This window comes from Carassius auratus, chromosome 1 (genome assembly GCF_003368295.1).
Source record: "Carassius auratus strain Wakin chromosome 1, ASM336829v1, whole genome shotgun sequence".
NCBI lineage: Eukaryota > Metazoa > Chordata > Actinopteri > Cypriniformes > Cyprinidae > Carassius > Carassius auratus.
The window spans coordinates 16,289,622-16,317,454 of NC_039243.1; the positions used below are offsets into that span (position 1 = coordinate 16,289,622).

General features: G+C 36.5%; 1 protein-coding gene across 1 annotated transcript; it reads right to left on the bottom strand.

Moving 5' to 3' along the window:
• Positions 1-585: 585 nt before the first annotated feature.
• Positions 586-27,558, bottom strand: lamp1a (lysosomal associated membrane protein 1a). The gene is made up of 9 exons (XM_026255493.1): positions 27,297-27,558; positions 8,686-8,801; positions 6,426-6,642; positions 6,188-6,352; positions 4,604-4,806; positions 4,404-4,526; positions 4,246-4,312; positions 2,765-2,932; positions 586-2,015 (listed from the first exon to the last, which is right to left on the bottom strand). The coding sequence occupies exons 1-9, from the start codon at positions 27,346-27,348 to the stop codon at positions 1,876-1,878; spliced, it is 1,251 nt and encodes a 416-aa protein (XP_026111278.1). The 5' UTR covers positions 27,349-27,558; the 3' UTR covers positions 586-1,875.
• Positions 27,559-27,833: the final 275 nt, after the last annotated feature.

The following is a 27,833-nucleotide window of genomic DNA, read 5'->3' on the forward strand; positions in this document are numbered from 1 at the left end:
TATATATTTAAATGTTATGTTTAAACATTTATATATGATATCAATTATAGTAATATAAATAGAAGCATAGAAATATTTTCAAAACATAGACTGTGTGTCTATTTATATAGACAAATATACACAGTACACACATTATATAAATAAAAACTTCTATTTTGGATGCAATTAATCATTTGACAGCACTTACCGGTATATATAAAATGTATGTTGTGTGTGTGTGTGTGTGTGTGTATATAAAGACATTTGTAGATGTAGACATGGTACAATGGTAGACAGCAATTATGCAGGACAGTTGACGTAAAACAAGTGTAGGGCTGAGATGGGCTTGGGACATCCCTAATATAAACAAATGTTTAAAAACGACAAAACACACAAATAAAAATAACAACATAATTAACCTAAAATGATTAATTATTATAGTATATTATAAATACTAAAATAATCGTTCAATCTTTTTATTTACTCTCAACAGTATTTGCGCATATTATCATGTCTTTGAAATGATCCAGACTGATGGGAGCTGCTCATGATGAGCGACACATTCAGCTGTTGTTTTCATCACGCAGTCATTAATAAAACACTGACGAGGGCAAGTCATTATTTATTTATTAACCTCAAAACCTGATGCATAAAATTAAACAAACATTAATTACAAAAATAACAGCATTGCTGAAGAAACCAGTGAACCTGATTAGTGAGCGTCAGTGACAGAAGCAAACGGCGCTGGAGTCTTGTGACCAATCAAATCACCAGGATAAAGAAACTCCAGCAAAGTCAAACCCATGAAACATGACCGGTGTACTTCATAATCATCATCATATTTACTTAAACATGCTGTTCTACAGATGAACTATCATCATAATAATCTTGTCAGGAAGCTGATGATGACGTCATTGGCACGCCCTTTAAATGTCTTTAGAAAAGCACAAAATAACATTTGTTCATTCATTCATCCATCCTTCCAGACCATCATGATTCCCTTTTCACTCAAACAATTAATTAAACCATCATCATCAGTCGTGAGTTTTTAGGGTTGATTCACACAGAACATGTTTTCATTCTACTGCGCTGCCTTTCCATTGTTTTGTGCTTGACCGTTTTTTTCAGCGTCACGTACATGAAACACCGTTTTCAAATTGCAGTGCTCAACTTTATAAAAGGCTTTTTGCAGCGTTTCGTGTCTTTCAGCACTAACACTTTCTGTGTGAATGGCCCCTTACACCTGCTGATCATGTGCTCGTGTGAAGGATCATGGGTAATTCACCAGCGATTCTTTTCAGGTTTCATGTTTCAAGAAACAACAAGAACAAACATCTATTATTCATATCAGGTGTTATTTTATGCCAGCATCACACACACACACACACACACTGTAATGGTTTTTATACTGAGCCAATCATATTTTAATTGCTGAACACACACTTATGAAAATGAGCTGAAGTGATAAAATTATATTATTTAAAGCCAATTAAAATGACTACATACACAAAGAAAACATTTAGCATGTTTAGAACAAAAGGAACATAATAAAGAACATACAATTAAAACATTATTTTTGAGGACTTTGATGAGGATGTCCATGAGTGAAGGTTTGTCAGAGTAACTGGTTTGTTCAGTTTGTGCTGAACGTCTGAACTCAAGCAATCATCATTCACACAAACACATTCAATCATTCATAACAGACCACACACACACACACACACACACACACACACATTTAACGCTTCTGCAGCTGACCTCACCACACCGAAACACACACATACGAGTGACCGCTGCAGCTGACCTCTGACCTTACAGCAAACACTCACTCTCACTCCAGTGTGTCCAGCTGCAGTTGACCACAGTGAAGACTGAGAATGATGATGATAAAGCCTATCAGATGGTCTGGTATCCGGCGTGTGTCCGCTTCCTGCCGATCAGATAGGCGATGAGGATGATCAGCACCAGGCCGGCCAGAGAGGCTCCCACGATGATGGGGATGAGCATGTTCTCCTGATCTATACGACAATCCTCCGCTACACACACACACACACACACAGTTTTTTAATTAAATCAAATAAAAAAAACTATTTATTTTAAAATGTCTACACTTCTACTGAACAGGCTACACTTGAGCTGCTTATTTAAACAGATAAGAGGCATCTTAAAACCATCTACAAGATTTAATAAAAACATTGTAAAACATTGTAAATTCCTTAAAGGTGCATCATATAAACAATTGTAAAAATGTGCAGCATTCACTGATAGTGAACTGCTATAAAATGGCAATCCTGTTGAATGTGCAACAGCGCTGCTGGACTTTGAAATGTACAGCACTCCACTAATGAACTGAAGCGTCGGCTTTAGAAGCTTATAAACCGTATATCGTGGCAACTCTTTTTCCAAATGTAAGACTTCTTCAAATTACAATTAAGGATTATGCAACACTCCTAAAACAAATGTAAGACTTTTAAATACTTTGTAAGAACCTGCAGAAACCATGCGACTGGTTAGTGATGTCATTCTATTTGATTTGAATTTGATTTCTGTTACACACTGAATTGCAACATTTATGAATGTTATTGGTCAGTCAGTCATATATATACCGCCCCAAACTCACATGATTGGTTGTCAGAAGTTGACACATCACTCAAACAAACAGATCAGTGTTGTGAGAGCGTCAGTGTGTCACCCTTCAGGAATCAGAAGGAATGACTGTCTGACAGTGACTCTGAACATGAAACAGACCGACTGATCATCCGATCACATGACCGCTGGCCAGTACCTGCAGCAAAGCCGTTTGCAGTGACGTTGAAAGGCTGCAGTTGCAGTCTGAAGGTGTTGATGGAGAAGGTGGGCACCACGGAAAGCTTCTGCTCCGCACTGCACATGTACGAGCGGCCCACGCTGCACTGCAGGAAGTTCAGAGAGCCATTTCCCTCCACAAACCTTTCTACAGTAATCATATAAAAAATATAAATATACATTTATTGAGACAAGATGCAAAAATATGTTAAAAAGAATTTAAGCCAATCTGTAGAAAAACAAAGATAAATATGTATATTTAATGATTAACCATTCATTAATCATTATGATTCAGATTTTTAACCCTGGATATGATTAATAAATGTCAACCATGGGCATATGGAATATGCAGGGCAAGTGTTCCCCCCACTATTAATAAATATTAATAAAAAGTAAATAAATAAATATATATATATAAGTGTCCACAGAGTTTCTAACGGGCCAGTGGGAATAAATCTAAATTTAAATTCATAGAGACAACAAGACAGTCTATGCATGACCTGATGTTTTATTTCTATCCAAAATGAGGCGATGTGAACATTGTAGAGTGCTTGACACTCTCACGCAGTCTATGTTTCATTCATGCTCGAAGCCGGAGGGCACTCACACACAGAAAGTTACAAAAATAATCATGGAAGTAATAACTTATTTCCCAAATCGCACCCTAATCCCTCGAGTCCACACATTCGTGACATAATACCACTTTGACTGTTAGGTAGAAGTGTGATTTGGGGGGCACTTGCAAGCACCCTCCTGAAAGCTAAAATGGGACACCCTACGGTCTCATGGACTAAACAGACATGTGCACGTGGTAGCCATCGTAAGTTCTCAAGTGCACATGATGTGTGCCAGTTGGGACATGGCCCATGATGTGACAGGAAACCCCTTATATGGACAAAGGAATGCAGCTATGGCTATAGCTAAGCTGAATAAAAACCAGAAATGTTTTGAAAAATAATCTACATGAATAATGCAGTGCTAAATGAAATTTCATTACAGTACTGACTAATTGTCATTAGGAAGATACAGGGAAAAAAGTGCAAATTATTGGTTATTTTCCAACAGTATATTTGATTTCTTAACCAATTAAAAGTAAGAGATTAAAAAAATTAAACCTGTCAATTGGACAAAAATGGTATTACATTTGACATTTCTGTCCCCCTCATTGCTGGAATGATGGCTGTGCCTGTCTTGTCATCGAAAAAAATGAAATGAAAAAAATCTGAAATGCTGTATATACACTACAAAATGTTGCACTGTTTAATTTTTTTTTTTCTCCATGGAAGTTACCATCAACTGTTTGTTTTTTGGGACGAACTATCACTTTACATTTTGAAAAGTGAATTTAAGACATTTGAATGCTTTTTAAGGATATGTGGACATCTCTATCTGTACGTCAGATATTAATTTAATAGATTTAAATGACTAATAATCCTACAGACTAGTTAACTGAAAATGTACCTGTCATGTCAAGCCAGAAGGCCGAGACATTCACAGCGCTCAGATAAAACTTCTGTGTGGTCAGGTTCTGCAGCAACAGATAAAATATGATATGATTATCATCATATTAAGATTACAAGACATTCAGACACATAAAACACACACATACACACACACACCAGTGTGAAGGTGAAGGTGAGGTTGGTGAGATCCTCAGACAGCACCAGCGTGGTCCTGGGGAACCCACATGACCCCGAGGCTGTGGTTCTGTTGGGCTGCAGGTTCATGACCTCACTGATGGTCTGTGGAGGATCAGATCAGATATCAGCGGCTGTCAAACAGGTAACATCAGCAGGAAGTGACCGTGAGCATTTGTCACCTTGTTCAGAGACTTTGAGTGGTGCGTAATGTTGAGCTGCAGCCCCATGAGCGCCAACAGACATGCAGTGCCATTCCCATTGGTGATGGTGTAGTTTCCACGCTCCGGTGCCGGCAGTGGGACAGGTGGTGGAGCAACGGTGGTTCTGGGTGATGTAGTCGGGGCAGCGGTCGTAACCGTCTGATCAGCACTGCAAACACTCTCTACACAAAAAACACATCAAATATATTCAAACAGTGCTTTATACAAAACAGATTCAAAGCAGATTCACAGTGATAAACAGGAAAATAACAGTGTTAATGATGCAAAATTCATCAATTATGAAACTAATTACATTTCAGCAGTAAAGCAGCTCTACAGAAGACAATAGTGTCATTCTTCAGACCAATTTAGTTCAGTGACAGTGTCACAAACTAACTAATGCAACACATAACTAACAGCTCCAGAGCACATTTACAAAAGAGACAAATGTATTATTCATGCAGTGTTTTAGTTAAATATTTTTTTTTTACTTTAATGAACATTTTGACATCTGATTGTTTAATGCAATACTGTGTTTTTTAAACTGTGCAAATAGGGAAGTCATAGGCTTGTTCCACTCTGGATATTCTCGATATTTCATCTCAAAATTAGGAAGATCATGTTTCAGATGTTTTTGGAAGATCCCCCACCCCTATATACTATAATCGAGTTTATTAGTACACATGCACACACACACACACACACACACACACACACACACACACACACACACACACACACACACACACACACACACACACACACACACACACACACACACACACACACACACATATATAGACTTGTTTGGCATTGCTGGGAATGCTCACAAAAGAGAGAGAGAGAGCAATTTTATTTTCAGTTTTCATTTAAATATCTAAGTTTTAGTAATTTTGTTATGTGCTTTTGTCATTTTCATTTATTTTATTTCCTTTATTTATTGTTATTTAACTTCAGTTTATAGTTAAACTTTTATTTCAAGTATTTGCCAAGGCAAAATGTATATTTTTTAGGTTTTTTCAGGTTTCATCTTCAGGTTTTTTATCTAATATTAATATTTTATTTTAGCTCTATTTAAATTAATGTGTATTAAAAATTAAGTGTTTAAAAAAAGTTTTAGATACAAATAACAAAACTGTCCTTTATTTGCTGTCCTTACTTTTTAAATTATGGAAATTTTTTACAGACTCTGAGGGTGTGTAAACTTATGCACTAGATCTATTAGAGCAAGCTTATTTCCTGCATGAGTCAGGCACTCCATTCACTCCAGCTCTGAGCATCAGTTTACCCAGCAGCCCCCATTAGCAGCCACAAATGAATGAAAGACCAATTTAGAGATCAATCAGTCTGATTCAAGAATGAAGTTCAAACAATAAATGAAATAACCTGTTCAACCTGTTCACTGAAAAGAACCCGTTCAAAAGGACAATTCATTTGCACGTAGGAGGACTGCATGATTCATGCAACTGTGTATGCTGGGCAACTTTTGATGTGGGATTAACAAGAACAAGTAAAATAATACATAATTCAATGTCAAGAAGGTCAAATGCTACCATTGTGTACCATTTGTGCTAAGATTTGCTCCGTTCATGTACGCCTCCATGCGAACTCCTGAGAAGGTGATGTTGACCTCGTTGCTCAGACTGACGGACGTGGAGCTCTGACACCTGTAAGTGCTGTTCATCCTCGCAGAGATCTCCGACACGTTTGTCATCACCCACACAATTCCTGCAAGAGAAACACCTGTGAGCAGACACTCATCCACCATAGCAACGTGTGTGTGTGTGAGAGAGAGATTCACTTGAGCTGGAGGATTGTGGAAAGGTGGCGGTGTCACTGAGATTGTACTGCAGGCTCATGTTGGCGACCCGGTACAGCGATCCGTCGCTGGAGAACACAAGAGCCAGAGCGTGACCTGCACCGAACGACACCACCAGCTCTGGAGGAACATCACCGGCTCCGCAGGAACTGCTGCTTCCCACTGCTGCGGAGGACGGTAGCGCAAACCTCACCACACTCTAACAGAGGGAAAACACAAACATGCTGTATTCATTTGAGAAACCAAAAGTGTGGTGAGAAGTGTTCACTGACAACCTTTCCACGACTAAGGCTGATGATACACTGGGTGATTTTTTTTGCTTGGGCACTTTCCCTTTGAGAATGGGTAACAAATGTCTATCTGGATACTTTAGATCAGTCGTGGGCCCTGTTTCGACAGCAACATTGCCCAAAGTTGCCCTGTGTATCAGCAGCATAAGACAAAACAATGAGAGACAACAATGAAATCATAAAACACTGACTTTATAAACATGAATAAAAAATTACTTAAAAAAAATGATGAATACTTAACCAAAAACATTTTCTTCAACAAAAAGGAAAACAATAAAAAAAATATTGAAACTGCTTATTAAACTTGAGTAAACTATGAGTTTTCATGCTTCAGGTTGCAAGATTTCAGAAGTTTAAATCCTCTTAAAAGGATACATTTTCTGCCCAGAGTTTAACTTACTCTTACTCTAATTGGAATCAATTATCAGCAATTTCACTGCTTGAGCTTTCGAGTTTTACCGTTTTTTTAAATAATGTATAGAGTCTGTTATTTATAGTTATAATTAAAGTCAGGAAACTAGACTAGTGTAAATAAATCAAATAATATCTTGAATGATGACAATCATGATCAGTAATCCCAATTAGAAAATTATTTTAATTATCAGTTTAACCATTATAAAAAGCATGACTAAATTTGAGTTTTTAAATGTAAGTTTTCATTGACTAAAGCTAGAACATTCCCTGACTATGTATATTAGAGGTCATCTGATTGATTTTGCTGATACGATAACAAGGTAGGACCACACTGGCCAATAACAGATTAATCAAATTTATTACAAAATATAAATAAATAAATAATAAATCTAATAAATATTATTTGTACACTTTTCATTAAATGTTAGTTCATAGTTCATTCACTAATGTTAATAGATGCATATATAATATTACATTACTAAATGTTGAAATTAACACACTGTAACAAGGAACAATACTTCTACAAATTTTATTATTAGACCTTAGATAATGTTACAAATCTTATTGTAAACTGTTACGATTTCATGTCAGGCAATGACATCCTGGCTATTGTTAAATATCTACAATTGAAATCACATACGTATGTAGATTGTATGTATACTGTCTTCCTGTAGCTCAATTGGTAGAGCATTGCCTTATCAAGGTTGGGGGTTCGATTCCCCGGGAACACATGATAGGTAAAAAATTGATAGCCTGAATGCACTGTAAGTTGCTTTGGATAAAAGCGTCTGCTAAATGCATAAATTTAATTTTAATTTAATTCTTTTTGTTTGTTTGCTTGTGCTTGTATTTTAGAACACTTGATGATTATCTAAATAAAGATAAAATATGCCAGTCACACACTGGACAAAATACATTGTGTCGCATCTAGGACAACGCCCTATATATATATTAACAAAAATAAAATAAAATGTACGATTTTCATTTTGGCCCTAGTATGAAGTTGTTCCGTTCAAGTCAGACAGTAAATGTGCAAATGTTTTTAAAAAATGAATAATGTCTCCCAGGTCAAACATGTGTAGAAAAATATCATTACAGGGCCACAAATAAGTATATCTGTTTTAACAAATATGTATTTTTTCCCTTTCCTTTACTTAAGTATTGATGTGACGTGTAGGCCAAGTATAACCCATACTTCAAATTTGTGCTCTGCATTTAAACCATCCAAGTGCCCACACACAGCAATGAGTAATGAACACACACATGAACACACACACACTCAAAGCAGTGGGTGGAAGTAAGCGCTGTTCATTCACTCTGATATGGCATGCAATAGACATACGGCCGAAACTTATTTCAAAACTTTTATAAAAAAAAAAAAAAAAAACACACACAAATATATATATATATATATGTATATATATATATATATATATATATATATATATATATATATATATATATAGGGTGCTTCAAAAAAAGGTATGTTTTTGTGTCGTGCGTGTCTGCATGTGTGTGTGTGTGTGTGTGTTTGGTACCGTTCCATTGGTGGTGTTGTAGGAGATGCTGAAGTTGGCGCTGAGTTCAGCTTTAATGCAGGTGGAGTTTCCATCAGTCACCTCGAACGACACAGCATGAGCCGCAAACACAAACCCTGAAACACAACCATCATCATCATCATCATCATCATCATCATCATCATCACAGGATGTGAATGAGTTGTGACCCTCAGTGTCCACTAGAGAGTGCCGTCACACTGCCGTCTGCTGAACTGTCCATGATTCATCAGATTTCACATCAGATCACAATCGCAGCACCATAACACACTGCACTCATGCTGAACCAGAAACATTTCATACTGATATCAAAGCTCCCACTGATACTGGAGCATCTGCTGCTTCCCATGATTCACTTCTACAACACAGAAGATCTCTTGTGAAGATGGTAGTGGACTTCAGGAGAACCCCCCCCCCCCCCACTGAACATCATGCACAGCATACACTCATTCAAGTTTCTGGGCTCTACCATCTCTCAGGACCTGAAGTGGGACACTCACATTGAAAGAAGCCCAGCCGAGGTTGTACTTCCTTTGTCAATTGAAGTAGTTAAATCTGCCGCAGGTGCAAATGACACAGTTTAACTCAGTTGTTAATAATTCGGTTCTATGCACTATTATAACTGTCTGGTTTGGGTCAGAGAGCAAATCAGATATAAGAAGACTGTAACAGACTGTTAGGACAGCACAGAGGATATCTGGTGGTCACCTGCCCAACCTTCAGGACTTGTACATATCCAGAATAAAAAAAAGGTGGGTAACATCACAGATCACTCTCAACCACAGCCTTTTTGCACTTCTACCCTCAAGCAGATGCTACAGATCTCTGTGCACTAGAACATCTAGGCATAACAAGTTGTTCAAAATGTCATCTCCACCTTAAAGAGCTAGCACACCAATTACAACCTGTTTTTTTATAACCCGTAATCCAGCACTCTTATGGTGTTTATACAACCTGAGAATTAGGCAAATTGTCCGGTACAATCTTTCATAGACATGTTCACGTTTAAACTCAATATAATATATAAGTGCCATCTTTTAATTGCCTTGTTTATTTAACAGTGCACTTTTCCTGGTTTTAAAATCTAGCCAAAAAGCCAAGTGTTGACTGTGAAACAGTTGGGTTAGCACTCGTTAGCTTGTCATTAGCGTTTTCTTTTCTCCTCTCCTCTCCTCTCTCACGCTGCAGTTTTCCACAAGTTCATCAAACAACCGCAGTAAGAATATTTCATCAGGCACGGTGAGTAATGGCTTCTCCTACAATTGTTATTTGCACCTCTTGCCACATGTACAGTTTATCTATCTCTGTCGCTGATGAGGGATTCACATGTGATAAATGCAGGGAAACAGTTAGGCTGACAGAGAAGATTTCAGAATTAGAGACACGCATCCAAACTTTAATTGAGGACAGTAAGAATGTTAGGGCTCTAGATATGGCTTTGGATGCGTCTAGCTCAGGGACTCCTGTACATTGTCCGGTTCCAGCAGAGCCCCTGCAGCAGGGCAACTGGGTGACGGTCAGGCAGCGTAGTCGTGGGTCAAAACAACGCTCTTCTGTTCCGATCAAAACATTAAACAGGTTCTCCCCACTCAGTGATGCACCCACTGAGAAACCTGATGAAAGTGCTCTAGTTATTGGCGATTCTATTGTACGGAACGTGAATATAGAGACACCAGCCACCATAGTCAAATGTTTACCGGGAGCCAGAGCGCCTGACATCTTGGCAAATTTAAAAGTGCTGGCTAATGCTAAACGTAAATACAGTAAGATTGTTATTCATGCTGGCGCTAATGATGTTCGACTTCGCCAGTCGGAGATCACTAAAAATAACTTTAAAGAGGTGTGTAAACTTGCAAGCACGATGTCAGACACTGTAATATGCTCTGGTCCCCTCCCTGCTTACCATGGTGATGAGATGCATAGCAGATTGTCATCACTCAATGGCTGGATGTCTAAGTGGTGCCCACAGAATAACATAGGTTATATAGACAATTGGACGAGCTTTTGGGGCAGACCTGACCTGTTTAAAAGAGATGGTCTTCATCCCTCCTGGGGTGGCGCCACTCTTCTGTCTATAAATATGGCAAATAGTCTTAGTGTTTATACTTGACTAACTGGGGCCCAGGTCAGGAAGCAGACAGACTGGCTAAACCGACCGTCTGCTAGCTGCCTCCCGTCACAGAGGTCAGTTAATTCTCAGCACATAGAGACTCTTTCACCTAGATATCACACTATAGAGACTGTGTCTGTTCCACGAACTAGAAAATACAAAAAACGTCCAAACCAAGTTAAGGTTAACAATTTAATTGAGGTTCAACAAATAAAAAACAAATGCAATATGGATAAACAAATGATAAAGATTGGCTTATTGAATATCAGATCCATTTCTACGAAAACACTTTTTGTAAATAATATGGTAACTGATCATAATATAGATGTGCTCTGCTTGACAGAAACCTGGCTAAAACCTGATGATTACATTATTTTAAATGAGTCCACCCCCCAAGATTATTGTTATAAACACGAGCCGCGTCTAAAAGGCAAAGGGGGAGGAGTTGCTTCAATTTATAACAACGTTTTCAGGATTTCTCAGAGGGCAGGCTTCAAGTATAACTCGTTTGAAGTAATGGTGCTTCATATAACATTATCCAGAGAAACCATTGTTAATGATAAATCCCCTGTTATGTTTGTACTGGCTACTGTATACAGGCCACCAGGGCACCATACAGACTTTATTAAAGAGTTTGGTGATTTTACATCCGAGTTAGTTCTGGCTGCAGATAAAGTCTTAATAGTTGGTGATTTTAATATCCATGTCGATAATGAAAAAGATGCATTGAGATCAGCATTTATAGACATTCTGAACTCTATTGGTGTCAGACAACACGTTTCAGGACCTACTCATTGTCGAAATCATACTCTAGATTTAATACTGTCACATGGAATTGATGTTGATAGTGTTGAAATTATTCAGCCAAGTGATGATATCTCAGATCAGTATTTAGTTCTGTGCAAACTTCATATAGCCAAAATTATAAATTCTACTTCTTGTTACAAGTATGGAAGAACCATCACTTCTACCACAGAAGACTGCTTTTTAAGTTATATTCCTGATGTATCCAAATCCTTTAGCATATCCAAAACCTCAGAACAACTTGATGATGTAACAGAAACTATGGACTCTCTCTTTTCTAGCACTTTAAATACAGTTGCTCCTTTACGCTTAAGAAAGGTTAAGGAAAACAGTATAACACCATGGTATAATGAGCATACTCGCACCCTAAAGAGAGCAGCCCGAAAAATGGAGCGCAGCTGGAGGAAAACAAAACTAGAGGTATTTCGTATTGCTTGGCGGGAAAGTAGCATATCCTACAGAAAAGCATTAAAAACTGCTAGATCTGATTACTTTTCTTCTCTTTTAGATGAAAACAAACATAACCCCAGGTATTTATTCAATACATTGGCTAAATTAACGAAAAATAAAGCCTCAACAAGTGTTGACATTTCCCAACACCACAGCAGTAATGACTTTATGAACTACTTTACTTCTAAAATCGATACTATTAGAGATAAAATTGCAACCATTCAGCCGTCAGCTACAGTATCACATCAGACAGTCCACTATAGACCCCCTGAGGAACAGTTCCACTCATTCTCTACTATAGGAGAGGAAGAATTGTATAAACTTGTTAAATCATCTAAACTTACAACATGTATGTATGTATACCATCTAAGCTCTTAAAAGAGGTGCTTCCAGAAGTCATAGGTCCTTTTCTGACTATTATTAATTCCTCATTGTCATTAGGATATGTCCCCAAAACCTTCAAACTGGCTGTTATTAAGCCTCTCATAAAAAAGCCACAACTTGACCCCAGAGAACTAGTTAATTATAGACCAATCTCGAATCTCCCTTTTCTGTCCAAGATACTAGAAAAGGTGGTATCCTCACAATTATATTCCTTCTTAGAGAAAAATGGTATATGTGAGGATTTCCAGTCAGGATTTAAACCGTATCATAGTACTGAAACTGCTCTCCTTAGAGTTACAAATGATCTGCTCTTATCATCTGATCGTGGGTGTATCTCTCTATTAGTTTTATTGGATCTTAGTGCTGCGTTTGACACAATTGACCACAACATTCTTTTGCATAGACTTGAACACTTTGTTGGCATCAGTGGAAGTGCATTAGCATGGTTTAAATCGTACTTATATGATCGCCATCAGTTCGTAGCAGTGAATGAAGATGTATCATATCGATCACAAGTGCAGTATGGAGTACCTCAAGGCTCAGTTCTAGGGCCGCTACTCTTCACGCTTTATATGTTACCCTTGGGAGATATCATCAGGAAACATGGTGTTAGCTTTCACTGTTATGCTGATGATACGCAGCTCTATATTTCCTCGCAGCCCGGTGAAACACACCAATTTGAAAAACTAATGGAATGCATAGTCGATATAAAAAATTGGATGACGAGTAATTTCTTACTGCTAAATTCAGAAAAAACAGAGGTGTTAATCATAGGGCCTAAAAACTCTACTTGTAATAACCTAGAACACTGTCTAAGACTTGATGGTTGCTCTGTCAATTCTTCGTCATCAGTTAGGAACCTAGGTGTGCTACTTGATCGCAATCTTTCCTTAGAAAGCCACGTTTCTAGCATTTGTAAAACTGCATTTTCAAAAATATAACTAAATTACGGCCTATGCTCTCAATGTCAAATGCAGAAATGTTAATCCATGCATTTATGACTTCAAGGTTAGACTATTGTAATGCTTTATTGGGTGGTTGTTCTGTTGGTAAACAAACTACAGCTAGTCCAAAATGCAGCAGCAAGAGTTCTTACTAGAACCAGGAAGTATGACCATATTAGCCCGGTCCTGTCCACACTGCACTGGCTCCCTATCAAACATCGTATAGATTTTAAAATATTGCTTATTACTTATAAAGCCCTGAATGGTTTAGCACCTCAGTATTTGAATGAGCTCCTTTTACATTATACTCCTCTACGTCCGCTACGTTCTCAAAACTCAGTTAATTTGATAATACCTAGAATATCAAAATCAACTGCGGGCGGCAGATCCTTTTCCTATTTGGCGCCTAAACTCTGGAATAACCTACCTAACATTGTTCGGGAGGCAGACACACTCTTGCAGTTTAAATCTAGATTAAAGACCCATCTCTTTAACCTGGCATACACATAACATACTAATATGCTTTTAATATCCAAATCCGTTAAAGGATTTTTAGGCTGCATTAATTAGGTAAACTGGAACCGGAAACACTTCACATAACACCCTATGTACTTGCTACATCATTAGAAGAATGGCATCTACGCTAATATTTGTCTGTTTCTCTCTTGTTCCGAGGTCACCGTGGCCACCAGATCCAGTCTGTATCCAGATCAGATGGTCACTGCAGTCGCCCGGATCCAGTACGTATCCAGACCAGATGGTGGATCAGCACCTAGAAAGGACCTCTACTGCCCTGAAAGACAGCAGAGACCAGGACAACTAGAGCCCCAGATACAGATGCCCTGTAAAGACCTTGTCTCAGAGGAGCACCAGGACAAGACCAACAGGAAACAGATGATTCTTCTGCACAATCTGACTTTGCTGCAGCCTGGAATTGAACTACTGGTTTCGTCTGGTCAGAGGAGAACTGGCCCCCCAACTGAGCCTGGTTTCTCCCAAGGATTTTTTCTCCATTCTGTCACCGATGTAGTTTCGGTTCCTTGCCGCTGTCGCCTCTGGCTTGCTTAGTTGGGGTCACTTCATCTACAGCGATATCATTGACTTGATTGCAAATTAAAACAGACACTATTTCAACTGAACAGAGATGACATAACTGAATTCAATGATGAACTGCCTTTAACTATCATTTTGCATTATTGAAACACTGTTTTCCAAATGAATGTTGTTCAGTGCTTTGGCGCAATGTATTTTGTTTAAAGCACTATATAAATAAAGGTGATTGATTGATTGATTGAAACAGTAGACATTAATTATATGCATTTATTGTATAATTACTACATTTTCATGTCAATCCATGTTATTTTTTAACGTAAACCATTCGCTGTCACTTTAATTCAGCGTGTGCACTGCAGCACAGCAGAAACAGACTTTGTGCTGAAACGATCGCTGCATGACTGCTGCAGACGCATCACTCCTGGAGTCAGGGCTTCAGACTAACATTTGAGAGCTACAGATGGTGACACCAGAAGCAGATTTGGTAGCGCTGGGGGTGATGTGGGTGTGGGTGTGTGGGGTTGTGGGTATTGAAAAAAAAAAGATAATTTAATCAAAATGTACTATTGTTTTGCATTAATAAGTGCAGATACTAAGAATATTTCATGTTAATTTCTTGTATATTTTTATTTTGTTTATTGTTTATACAGATTTGACTAATCTTGAGTTAAGATGCATTAAAAAATGTTTTTATTAACAACAGTAACAGGTGAAAAATCTACTTTTTTACACAGAAAATGTATATATTCCACTCTTATTAAATGTACCATTATTTTCTAGCATATGGAACTGACCAACTTCAGTGATTATGTAATAGCAAATTGAAGAAAAGTTTGTGACTTTTCTTACTTCATACAGAAAAAGTGTAAAATTCTGACAAAATCAGATTATTTGATATTTTATAATAGTGATTTTATAATTTCAAAATACAAAGAAAAATAAATGAATGACTTATAAGCCAGTAAGTGCTCCTCTGTTCCTATCTACTGCTTATAATTGTGATTTGATGTATTTAAAAATTTTCAATAATTGTTTGTTTACCACAACGTATATTTTGTTCATCCCATTAAAAATTAAATTGAAACACGATATTTTTAGAGTTTTAAAATGCTGGAAATACTTGTGAGAAATGCTTGAAAGTCATTGAAAAGTGCTTGAATTTCTCTCTCAAAAGGTTGTACAAACCCTGAAATAAACGATGTATTAGATGCATTTGACTATTTCTACCACAACACCATGGTTTCAAGTTAGCATTACCGCTTCTGGTTTCCTGATGTCAGCGCGGTTTTTTAAAAACAAAAAAAAAAAAAAAAACATTCTCTATGGGGACAAGGGTTATGTCCTCATAAGTCACCTTATCTTTGTAATACCTGTGCCATACCCATGTCATTATACAGAGTTGTGTCCTCATATGTCACAAAAACAAGAACACACACACACACACTACTGTATCTCTGACTATTAAGTGAAAAATGATATCACTCGGTTACTTGTGAGTTACGTGTATGATGAACATCTGCAGCTAACTCAACATCACGACATCTACATCTACATCTACATGAGCCCTAGTGTTTACTGCAGTGCGCTATATTCACATGATGACTGAGTGAGGTACAAATTAATAATGTGACCTCAGTGTCACTGCTGCTTGTGTTCTAGGGTTGTGCCGATAGATGAAAGTATTGTGTACCGATGATAGCAGATGTCTTTGTTGATATTCAAGGCGAAATTAGGCTAATTCTCCTATTAATGTATTTTCTCATTTCCATGCCCTGAAACGTGACCCTGAACAAAACAAACTGTGATTGTTTGTCAAAATGGCCTCATGCGCGGGCCTTGGCCAAATAAAGCTGCCATAGATTCTAGACCTTCAGCCATCAGTCTGAAGGTCTGGCTACATGAGACTTTTGCGTAACTTATCTATAAACTATGGGCCATGGTGTAGTCCTAAAGAAAAAAGTGGTTTACTATTGTCCAGTCACCCCCCAACCCAACACAAAAAACAACAACAACAACAACACCACAACCACACATTTTATTGATGTTGGTTTATTAATAATTTAAATAGTAATTTAGTAATAGCAATACAGTACACTTTAAATTTGATCAAAAGATTATTTTTCAAGTAGTCAACATGACTTCCAGGTTGTTCCAGTCCATCTGTCGACGCATTATTACAGTTCTTTATAATTTCAACATGTTTCTTTGGAATTATATTCAAGTGCTTTAGAAACACATCTGAATTTTATGTTTTTTATTTTTATGTTCATCTTAATTTTATGTTTTATTTTATGCTTTTATACACTGATTTTATTATTTAGGAAGGAAATTATAAATTCCTGCAGGGGGGATTTTTCAGCATGTAGGCAGGACTGGGGTTCAAATTCGGCACTGGACATATCCAGTCCACGAGTTCCCCCATGAATGTTCTGCTGGGTTATAGGGCCTTCAGTTGGAGTTAATAAATTAATAAATAAAATAGGACCGAAACAAATAATGATAGACATTACTGACATTCAAAGCAAATGTACTTTTTGTCAGATATAAATGCACTTGACACAAAACCAATGATTTTGAGCTAGAATGCCAAATAAATTAGGCTACTTCTAATGGATTCTGTCATCCTTTCCCCACCCTCAAGTGACTGCAAACCTCTATGACTTACTTTCTTCTGTGAAACACAAAGGAAGAAATTTTGTAGAATGTTTCTGTAGAATGTACGATTTCTACTGTATGGACAAAAATCTCTTGAATTTCTCAAATTATCTTCTTTTTTTGTGTTCCACAGCAGAAAGAAATTTATACAGGTTTGGAATGACATGATGATGAGTAAATGGTTATTTTCATTCTTGGGTGAACTATCCCTTTAATAACATTATTATTTTAAAGTAATACATACCTAATTTTTAAAAGACACTGATAGGCCATTTATATTTAATCGGGCACTTACATAATTAAATTACTTAATTTAAAATTAATTACATAATTGTATTTCTATTAAAATTAATTAGAACTAAACATCTAAAAAGAGACGTTCTTTCTTAAGATTAGGCCTATTAGTAAGATGGTGGTCACTAGAAGTAAAACCATGGTAAATTACTATGGTGCTGAATTGACAAGCCTATGTAGACCTGTTGGCGTTTTCCAGTTTAACTCTTCATGCAGATTTCTTTATCGTTGCTGTTTTCAGCCAGAATCACTAGAGAGCCTTTAATGTTCTCATATATCACACGCCACGACTATAACAATAATTCTGTGTCACGTCTGAAGAAGCAACTTGCTGTTTATCACTTTACACTATGGCGCAAACACAGCACTGCTGGGAGACTCTGCTTTTGCACTCAGCTGCCAGATGCATTGTGTAGTGCCCCTTCACACTTTTTGCATTATTCGCTTTTTTAAGTTTGGTGTAATTTAAAAACAGTGCCTAATGCGGGGGAGGTGTCCCTCGCTTCTGCGATCAGCTCTCAACCATTGTTGCCAAACCCCTCCCTCAGAAAATCTCCAGAACCATCCTCAAAAGTCTTGATTTTTCAAAAAACAGAACAAAAAAAAAGTTGCCAAATATGAAAACAAAGTAAATACAGGTAAATTTGGTAACAGTAAAGGAAAGTGTATAATATATATATATATATATACACATACACACATATATACATACATATATATATAAACACACTTTACAAATGAGTATAAAAATATAACAACAGATTAAGTTTAACAAAAATTCTGAAGTGAAATTAGGAAATGCTTGTGATCTGCAAGCAAATCAAACATGGAAAAGACACAATGTTGGGAATATGTTTTATGTGTCACCAAAGTGCATCCCTGTCCTGCTCAAATACAATGAGATATTATCAACAGGCTAAAATTATCATCACGTTTGCTAATTTTAGCTTGCCATCTTTTCATTTATTGCCTAATAGTTAATATTAGACGAAATGTTGATTTTGATCATGTTGTGCTTGCAAATTTGGGTAAGGTGGTTCTAATTTGTACATAACTGTATTCTTTACTAGTGTTGCTGTTTTGTTTCTTTAATGTTGGCTGTATTTTGGATTGCTACGATCCAAGTTAGCTTGATAGAATAAGTTACGCGATAGAATATGCAGTAAGAATATTTCCTGTTCAAATGATTTCTGTTGGTTTGTATTGTTATAATGTTATAATGTTACTTTGCCCAGTACAGTAGACTAATGGACATTTTATTTCGGTGGAGATTTTTTTGTTGTTGAGATTTTTTTTTGTTAATTTTTTACATGCCCAAAGACTGTCCTTTTTGACTTGTAAGCATGTTTATGTGTCAGTTATATGGGCAGCAATGCCGTACTCCAGAGTCCTATGTGAAGCAAATGAGGATTCACAGCAATACCCCTTTACTTGTTTCTTCATTGTTGCATCCAGGACTGTAACAGGAAATTTGCAAAATAGCAGCTTTGAAATCACATCTTTATAGACACCACAATGAGTGTGTCGTGGTGCCTACATCACATTTGTGCCCTGCAGTAGACCTTGCATTACATGTTGACTTGAGTAGTGCCAAATGAGTTACACTATCTCAGTTTTATTTTTATTTTGGAGGATTTTCAAGTTGGAGTCCTTCGACCTACCCTAACTGTGTTTACCAGGATTACACGGAGTACGCATTCGCTTCGCATCATTAGACAAGACTAGCATTTGAAATAAAAGTATATAAATTTGTATTTTATTTTAGAAAATGACAGATTGATTCACTAGATAAGACCCCTTTTCCTCAGCTGGGATCATTTAGAGCCCTTTGATTGAACTCCACTATATGGAGATAATTCCTGATTTTTTTCCCCCTCAAAAAACTAAAAGAAACAATTTATTTACGACTGAAGAAAGAAAGGCATGAACTTGGATGACAATGGGGTAAGTACATTATCTGTAAATATTTGTTCTGAAACTGAACTACTCCTTTAAAGCTTCTACAGTAAGTACATGAAACTTATTTCTAACTTGCACTGTTTTACAAGTATAGCTGATTATTTTCAAGACTTCCTGCATATTTACCATTAGTCTTTGTACTAATGGATACTGATAGTTGTAAATAGTTGTAAATGTACATTGTGCTCAATTTAGCATGTTACCTGAAAAATAAAGATATTTCCAATCACTTGATTTACTTACAGGCCTTTGAGGTGACCAATGCTTTATTTTATTTTTTTATTATCATTATAATTTAAAACATAGTTAATCTCATATTATTTACAGGTCTTTAAGGCGACCAATGTTTTTTTAAAAAAAATTTTAATATAATTTAAAACTTGGTTAATCTCATGTTAGTTACCTCTACTTTTCCTATTTAACAGACTTATACAAACTTATACTAATAAATAGACTTACACTTTAATAGACCTACAAAATCATCTTCCCCTACACCAGTAGTCGGCTCGCTTTCAGTCATTCCTTGCTCCAGTCCATCAAGTGGACTCTCAAATCAAAAATCTAGCAGCTCTGAAGACTGTGGTCCATCCTCCCAAATCAGAAAAACATGGCCAGAGACATTTCAGATTCCTTGGACTGCAATGGTTATGGACATTCATTCAGCAGTGGCAGATGGCAAGAGACCTTCAGTGGCAGCACGGCGACAAATGGCCAACATGCGGAAAATGTGTCACAGTCTGCCAAAATATACTCAAAGTTTTGCTGATTTCCATGATAATGGTTAGGTACTAGGAAATGGTTATATCTCACTGTTAATTCAAATTAACAAATTTACCAAATCAAATTAACCTACTGATACATATGGCTGCATCAGATTCCAGCCTGATCTCCCACCAGAGGAGACCGATGAAACCGTTGAGCAGAAACGTCAGCAGCTGGAGATATACCATACAGATGGAATATCTGGCAGAAGAAAATTTATGTTATGTGACTGCCTGACATTGTTTTTTCTTTGGAATATTTTAGGTGCAAAACCAGGAAGCTGCATTCATAAATGGATGATTAGTTTTGAGGGGCAAATAATCTGTGAGGGCATCCAGCCAAGTTTTCTGTCTGGACTTGCTGCTGTGTTTTCGACACAATTTCAATGTGGAGTACCAAGCTGAGGCTGCATCCATGTTGGAATTCATTCAGAGGTAAGATGCTTAGATTCATTTATTAATTTCTATTCAAATTCTCGTTATGTAAACTTTTACCCACACTAATTCTGATTGTACGCAATAGTTTTTTCAGGTGCTTCATTTGTATAAATCCAGAAAAAAAAGGCACCAAGAGTGAACAATTAATATTAAAACTGAACAGGGAACCACACACAGGTTTTGAAGTTAGACTGCATTGTGTTCATTTTTTTATGTTTCAAAGGCTATATTTGTACATTGTATTAAAACATGGTTTTATAGCAAGACTCCCGAGGGGTAATTCATAAAATCTAAGAAATATCTAGAAAAATAAGTCCACCTTATTTGTTAGCAGTCTATTTCTCAGTATAATAACATATTTGTAGTTTACAGTTATAAAAGTGCATATAATCATTAACTGTTAATTCTATTGACCATTGGTTTATTGTACCGTTAATGTAGGAAATAACAGCTTTATGCAATGATTTTCAAAAACAGAAACAAACTGTACATTTCAACAACAGCAAGACACAACTGTGCTGCCAGTCACTTACTGTTTTTTAACGGGACAAAAATCTGCTAAACTCATTTTAAATAATAAATATAATCTGATAGCTTTAACAGAAGCATAAACTTTATCAGTTTAGAAATTGATGTTTAAAGAGCCAGTAAGATGAAAATTCTAAGCTTCCTATCACTGTTTATAAGTCCTCTACATTAGGTTTAAATCCATCCAAGGTTAAAAAACATTGTCATTTTGTCAAAATATCATTTTAAAATTACCTCAGTTCTCAGAGATCCCCAAACGGTTCGCGCGAAGCTGTTCAAAAGATTCAGTTTCCTTAAACCCCACCTTTCGGTAGCATACTGTGTTCTCATTGGTCAACTAACAAGCAGTTTGGATTGGTTGTTCCGCACACACCTCCACGGTAAACTATGCGTTAGCATCTGTTTGGGGTGAATTATGTCTTATTCCTCTCACCACGAAGCAAACAATAAAATAAAAAACTTGAACAGTCTCGCTGCTTTTTCTTCTGTGTGGGTGTATTCAAGCCGCACGCTTCAGTTTAAATCTGAATAGCGCGTTCAGCGTGGGGGCTTGGTCACATTGGATATAACGAAGGGAGAGATGAAAAACAGTTGATATGAAATATCGCGTTGTTTTCATATGGATTACTTTATCACAGAATATCTGTTTTTGGCAGCACATGTTTAGTTTTAGACATGTCAAGCTTTCTATAGATATCTCTCTCATGTCTCTTCGTTGAGTATTCACGGAGTTACACTTCATTTTAATGATGTGTTTGTACATGACGATCAGCATAAACAAAGACTGCAGACAGCACACATACTGATAAGACGCTCGGGAGAAAACAGACACATAACTTCATAATCATACTTCGCGTTGTGATTCGGAGATGCTCGTTGTTCTAAATTAAGTTGGTAATGAACCATCTTTTATGGCCAAACGCTTTGAAAATCCCGCTGTACTCACAGAGATTAGAAAAGCAGTCATCAGTGAAATGTTGTGAACACAACAAAAGGGATTTGTTGTACTGCTCTGGTATTGTGGTGAAAATGAATTGTAGCCATTGGTTCTTCTGATCTTCATTCTTTGGCAGTGAAAATAAAACAAACGGTCTCCTCGACACGATGCTCTCACACCAACCAGAGCGTCTGTGTGGGGGGTGGGGCAGGTCAGAGTTCCGTTTCTCCCAAGACGGTAGGCGGAGATTATTATGCAAAGTGCTCCTAGTGACGTACATAGAGATGGGCAAAAGATTTGAAATCTATAACGACTCGTTTCAGCGATTCAGAGTCGACTCCTTACTTTAGAAGCCAATAACTTTATAAATCGTGTACTTTTTGGTTTCATTATTTGCACATTGTTTACACAGATGGACAGCTACATCATACACTGTAATACAGGTAATTTTTGATTTCCCATCTGTGTGGCTCTTTAAAATCAATTACTCTATAGAAAAAAAATGAACACAGCATTACTTCCGGAGCCCAACTGTTGCACTCTTGATATAGCTATTTTTATTTTTATTATGAACAATAAGAAAAAGAAGCAAATTACAAACACAATAGAACAAATAAATGTTTTCGTAAACTTTTAATTTATTCAGCTACAGTAGGGTAACAAGAAATATTACACAAACGTAATAGTTTATAAATAAAACACTGCATGTTTCCTTATCACTCCAAGGTGTATGTAACTTTTAAGTAGTACTATGTTACGCAGATATATCTGTAAAGCTGTAAAAACTAAAGTCTCAGATCCAAAGAGATATTCTTTCTAAAAGTTAACAGTCAATCAAACCCTCCTAAAATGCCTCATTCTAACATGCCCCCACATGTCTATGTCATGTATCTATGAGGGAAGATTTGCATAACACCGCCCAAATGTTCATGCAGAAAAAGAAGGCGTACCTTTTATTCTCACTTTTATTCTTCACGCTCTGAAACGTGCCCCTGAACGAAACGAACTGTGATTGGTTGTTTGACATATCTGTCAAATGGCCTCATGGGTGGGTCTTGGCCAGAAAGCTGCCATGAATTCCAGACCTTCAGCCGTCAGTTTGAAGGTCTGGCTATGCGAGACTACCATTTTGGTGTCCACATAAAATTAAGTTTAAAAATAATTGTATATACATAATAATGTTGTAAACAATTGTGATTAAGTTTACTGGTCAAGTACACTGTTTGAAATAGGTGGCCAGTTGAATGCCTGCAATATAAGCTGAAGTAGAAGTTTCATCATTCAGGGTAAATCTTTTGTCATGTGGTGTAATGCAAACACTCTGTTACACCACAGTCTCATCCATTATATTTGATGACAGTAACACCATTAAATTAACAATGTTAGCATCTTATTCATATTACAGATAAATGGTGAATGCTCAATATTGAAAAATATGTGTTAAACATAATAAATATAATTTTTTTAATGCAATTTTGTATTGATTCATTTGTGTTAATGGTTAATTTTATAAATTAAGTAAGCACAGACCCAGTAGATTGGGTGGCACTCTTAAAGCACATTCACAACAAGAACAATAACTATAAAATATAACTAAAAAAAGTAAATATATTAGCCCTTACACCAATGATGATAACACTGTTTGATCTAAGAATGCGCTGCAGTCTATAATGGGCCACTTTACATTTACATTTATTCATTTAGCAGACACTTTTATCCAAAGCGACTTACAGATGAAGAGCACTTTAAATGCTCAAACTTAATGCTTTATCATTTATAGCTGTAAAAAATAAATAAAATAACAATAAGAAAAATCACGTAGATTCTAACAATATAATTTCTCTGTGCAGTTATCGTGTGCAGTGTAACCTGCTATTCTTATAGATTTAGAAAGATTTTTTAAAACTATATCTTTATCTTGATTATAGTTATTGTACTTGGTGTGAACGTGCCTTTAGCAAGAAAAAGAGAAAGTTATTTATTGAGGACTGCAACTGGTAGAATAACAGCTTGAGTCTCCCCTCACTATAGTATGTCAAGAGAGGTCACTGAGGGGATTCTCCACCCAAAATACTCATCCTGATAATGACATTTATGCTGAGTGGATTACTGAAAATGCACATTCATTCTCTGCAAGTAGGAGGTGCTTTTAGAAATGTAGGGCCCTATTTCAATGATCTAAACGCAAAGTGTAAAGCGCACGTAACGTTCAATACACCAATCAGAGTGTCATCTCCCATTCCCTTTAAGAGCGAGATGCGCTCGCGCCATGGCAAATTTGTTGGTGGAAAAGCTGAATGGCTCTCAAGCGAAGAAACCGATCAGCTTGTGTGCAAAGTTAAAGCGCGCGAGCAGATAATCTACGGGAAAAGCAGGATCTACCAAAGCTTCCTGAGGTGAAGAAGGCGTGGGATGAAGTAGAATTTCATTAATCATTATAAGTAATAGGCTGAATTGCAAATAGGTAGCCTAATTCTAATACATGCAATGACTATCCATCATTACATTTTTACATTTATGTAGCCTACACAATAATATTATTTTACACTGTAATACATTTGTTTTTAATATTTGGCATGTTTGTGTGATGTGCATCCCTGTGTGTAATAAGCAAAGTCAACGCACACTGTGGACCCGCCCAGAGGCGCATTTTCTACCAACGCGCTCTTTAAATAACAAAAAAATATTGCGCCATTGACATCAGACTTTAGACCAGGTTTGAGTTGGTCTATGGCGCAAGTCTATTTTCAGCTCCTTAAAAAAGCAATTCGCCAGCAATGCGCCTGAACGCACATCTTTATTTTAGACCAGCACGCCCATGGGCGCACAAATGCATTTGCTAATTAAACAACGTGGCGCTGGACGGGAAAATGTGAACAGCGCTGGACTGAAACAAGCAAACACACTTGCGTTGCACCTTGCGTCACATTGCGCCGGGTGTATAGGATAAGATAGGGCCCATTGTGATTTCCCTGGTAATAGCTGCATAACTGATACTTTTTTAGGTAAAATGAAAATGCAAGCGCTTTTCTGAAGAAAATCAGTTCCCTTCAGAGGTTTATTCATATAAAAACTTGAATTAGTGAGAATGAGAAAAGTTAGAAAAAATATAGCCATTATTGACGAGGAAAGTCCACTGATGAGTTACCAGTGTTTTATTTTATTTTAACTTAGTCAGTTAATTAAAATATATAATCTTGATTTATCGCATGATTGTCATGAATTAACTCACGAATCATCACAATTTAATTGCACATTTTTATCTATTCTAAATGTAACTTAAATTAATACTTTTCCCCATGGTTTCACAGACAATGCTTAAGCTAGTCAAAGACCAAAATATGTTTTAGCTGAAAAAATTTTGCTCTGACATATCTTAAAATATGTCAGTGTCATTGTACTGTGCCAAGATGCACACCTGCAACATTTTCTTATGGGGTATTTTTGTAAAAGTTGCTAAAATAACTTAATTTAACTAAGGCCTAGTCCTAGCTTAAGATAAGACCAGTTTGTGAAACCAGGCCTTCAAGTTTTCAATCTAATCAACATGTGCATTGACAAATATGGATGCTTTATGTAATATGTTTATTTTAGTTATTTTAATGAAACAATAGTTAACGGAGCATGAAGAGTAGACATGTTCCATAGGTCATAGATGTTTTTCAAAGAACTTGTTCATGTCTATTAGACACATGAAGAAAAAAAAAAACAACAACATACAAATACTAGGTTCCCATTACTTATCTTTCTTTACATTGAGCAATTTTTGCATTTTCGCAAGACGGCAGCTCACTTCTTCTAAACATGCAGAATGTACATTTATTATTTATTATCACATTCGTTTGCATATACTGTATTTTAATGCAGCTAAATTCTAATAAATGTTTTTATTGATATATTTTACTGTTTCTGTTGTCAGACAACGGGATAAATATGAAATAGTGAATAAAACGCGACCCATTAAGACGAACCAGTTCTCCCTTCCAAAATGTTAATATGAACAAAATCCTGATTTATAATTGTGTCGTCGTCTGATAAAAATTAAATAGGCTACACACAAGAGTTTCTCTTTTATGCTATGGGGGGAAATGTACCCACTGTGCTACGAGCAACGAACACTTTCTTTTATATGTTCTACATTTCATATATTTATATATAACATGTATTCGACATTAAAAATACATAACAACAACAACAGAAAACCATACCGAATGCAGAAAAGCCACTTCTTTTCCCGAATTGTCTCTTTCACTATCTCTTCTTCTGATTTTCTTTTCAAATAGTTCTCTATGTGCAGTAAAGAAAGATCTGAGAATCTGTCCTGTGCCACTGAAGATCGGAGCCAGATTCTCCGATGAAGCCGAACCAGAGGGCAGCGTGAGTGCAGACTGCAGAAGTCGGGAAAAGTTTCGAGATTTGTTCTTCCGTAGCGTACTTCATCTTGAAGTTTCTCAAGAGTTTTAGGCGATGCGATCGCACATTTCAGAAGATCCACTTCAGCTGCCACAAGCCGAGGGTGAATCTTGAGGCTTTCGTAACGTGACATGCTTAAACTGAATCCTGCATCACACGCCACACTCAAGACCACCGCTTCAAATCTTCTGACCAATCCAGCCAGAGATGACTCAGTCCACCACATTTTTACCGGGTTTATATATACATATACATATATATATATATATATATATATATATATATATATATATATATATATATATATATATATATATATATATATGTATGTATGTATGTATATATATATATATATATATATATATATATATATATATATATATATATATATATATAAAACGGATATTTGTTAACTTGCTAAAGCGAGAAAGTAACCAAAAGATCCTCGTCTCAATCTGAGAATAATTAGTCGCGATGGTGTGGGGCTTATAACTACAAATAAAATTTGAAAATTTGAATTTTTTAATTTCTATATTTTATTAAAAGCTCAGACAAAATCATTATTGGCTCTCGTTAATAATCACTGATCCCTTTGGTACATTAAAAAGGCATAAATATAAATTAATAATAATAATAATATTAAAAACAACAATAATAATAACGTTAACTAATATATATATATATATATATATATATATATATATATATATATATATATATATATATATATATATATATATATATATATACACACACGGGCAGCGGGCCAAATCAGCCGCCGGGCCACCGGGAACATGGCCAGTTCGTTCCTGATGATGTGTAATGATAACTTTGGCTGAGTTATAACGGTTACAATGACTTACCCATCAGAAGAGTCCAGCAGACACCTGCAGCGTAACACCGTTTGACCATCATGCCTCAGTCTGTACTGACGTCTGTCAGAAGAAGCGTTAAACTCCGAGCGCTGAACACTACGTACTAAAGCCTGAGTGCAGAAGACGATCCGCGCGTATATGTGCGTTTATACGACTGTCTGTAGGTTATAAATGGAGTTACGACGTTCGTTCAGTGTCTGGCTGTAGATTCACTGTGTCATCATGAGTTAGAATGTTCCAGTCATGTGATGTGAGCGTTTTTGCCCCGCCCACACCAGTCACGTGAGGGAGAACTGCGTGTCACTTTATAACGCTGACATGATTGCATTCACTATAACTGTGTTTATTGCCAATATAAACTGTTAAACAGAAAATAAATTTTAGTACAAGCGTTATTTGTTAACAACGCTGTTAAAGCTACAGGAATAGAGAGGTCACATTAGACAGTTTAAATCATAACTACATCCAGATGCATAATTTCACAAGACATTAAAAATAATATTATAAGTTATAATATTAATGTCA

What these genes read in the sequence shown, in the direction of transcription:
- lamp1a (XM_026255493.1), bottom strand. Translation starts at nt 27,348, where the DNA reads ATGATGGTCAAACGGTGTTACGCTGCAGGTGTCTGCTGGACTCTTCTG. An exon ending in CTGCTGGACTCTTCTGATGG is followed by an intron (nt 8,802 to 27,296) that starts GTAAGTCATTGT and finishes GTTGTGTTTCAG; the next exon opens with GGTTTGTGTTTGCGGCTCAT. An exon ending in CTTCTGGCTTGACATGACAG is followed by an intron (nt 2,933 to 4,245) that starts GTACATTTTCAG and finishes TGATTACTGTAG; the next exon opens with AAAGGTTTGTGGAGGGAAAT.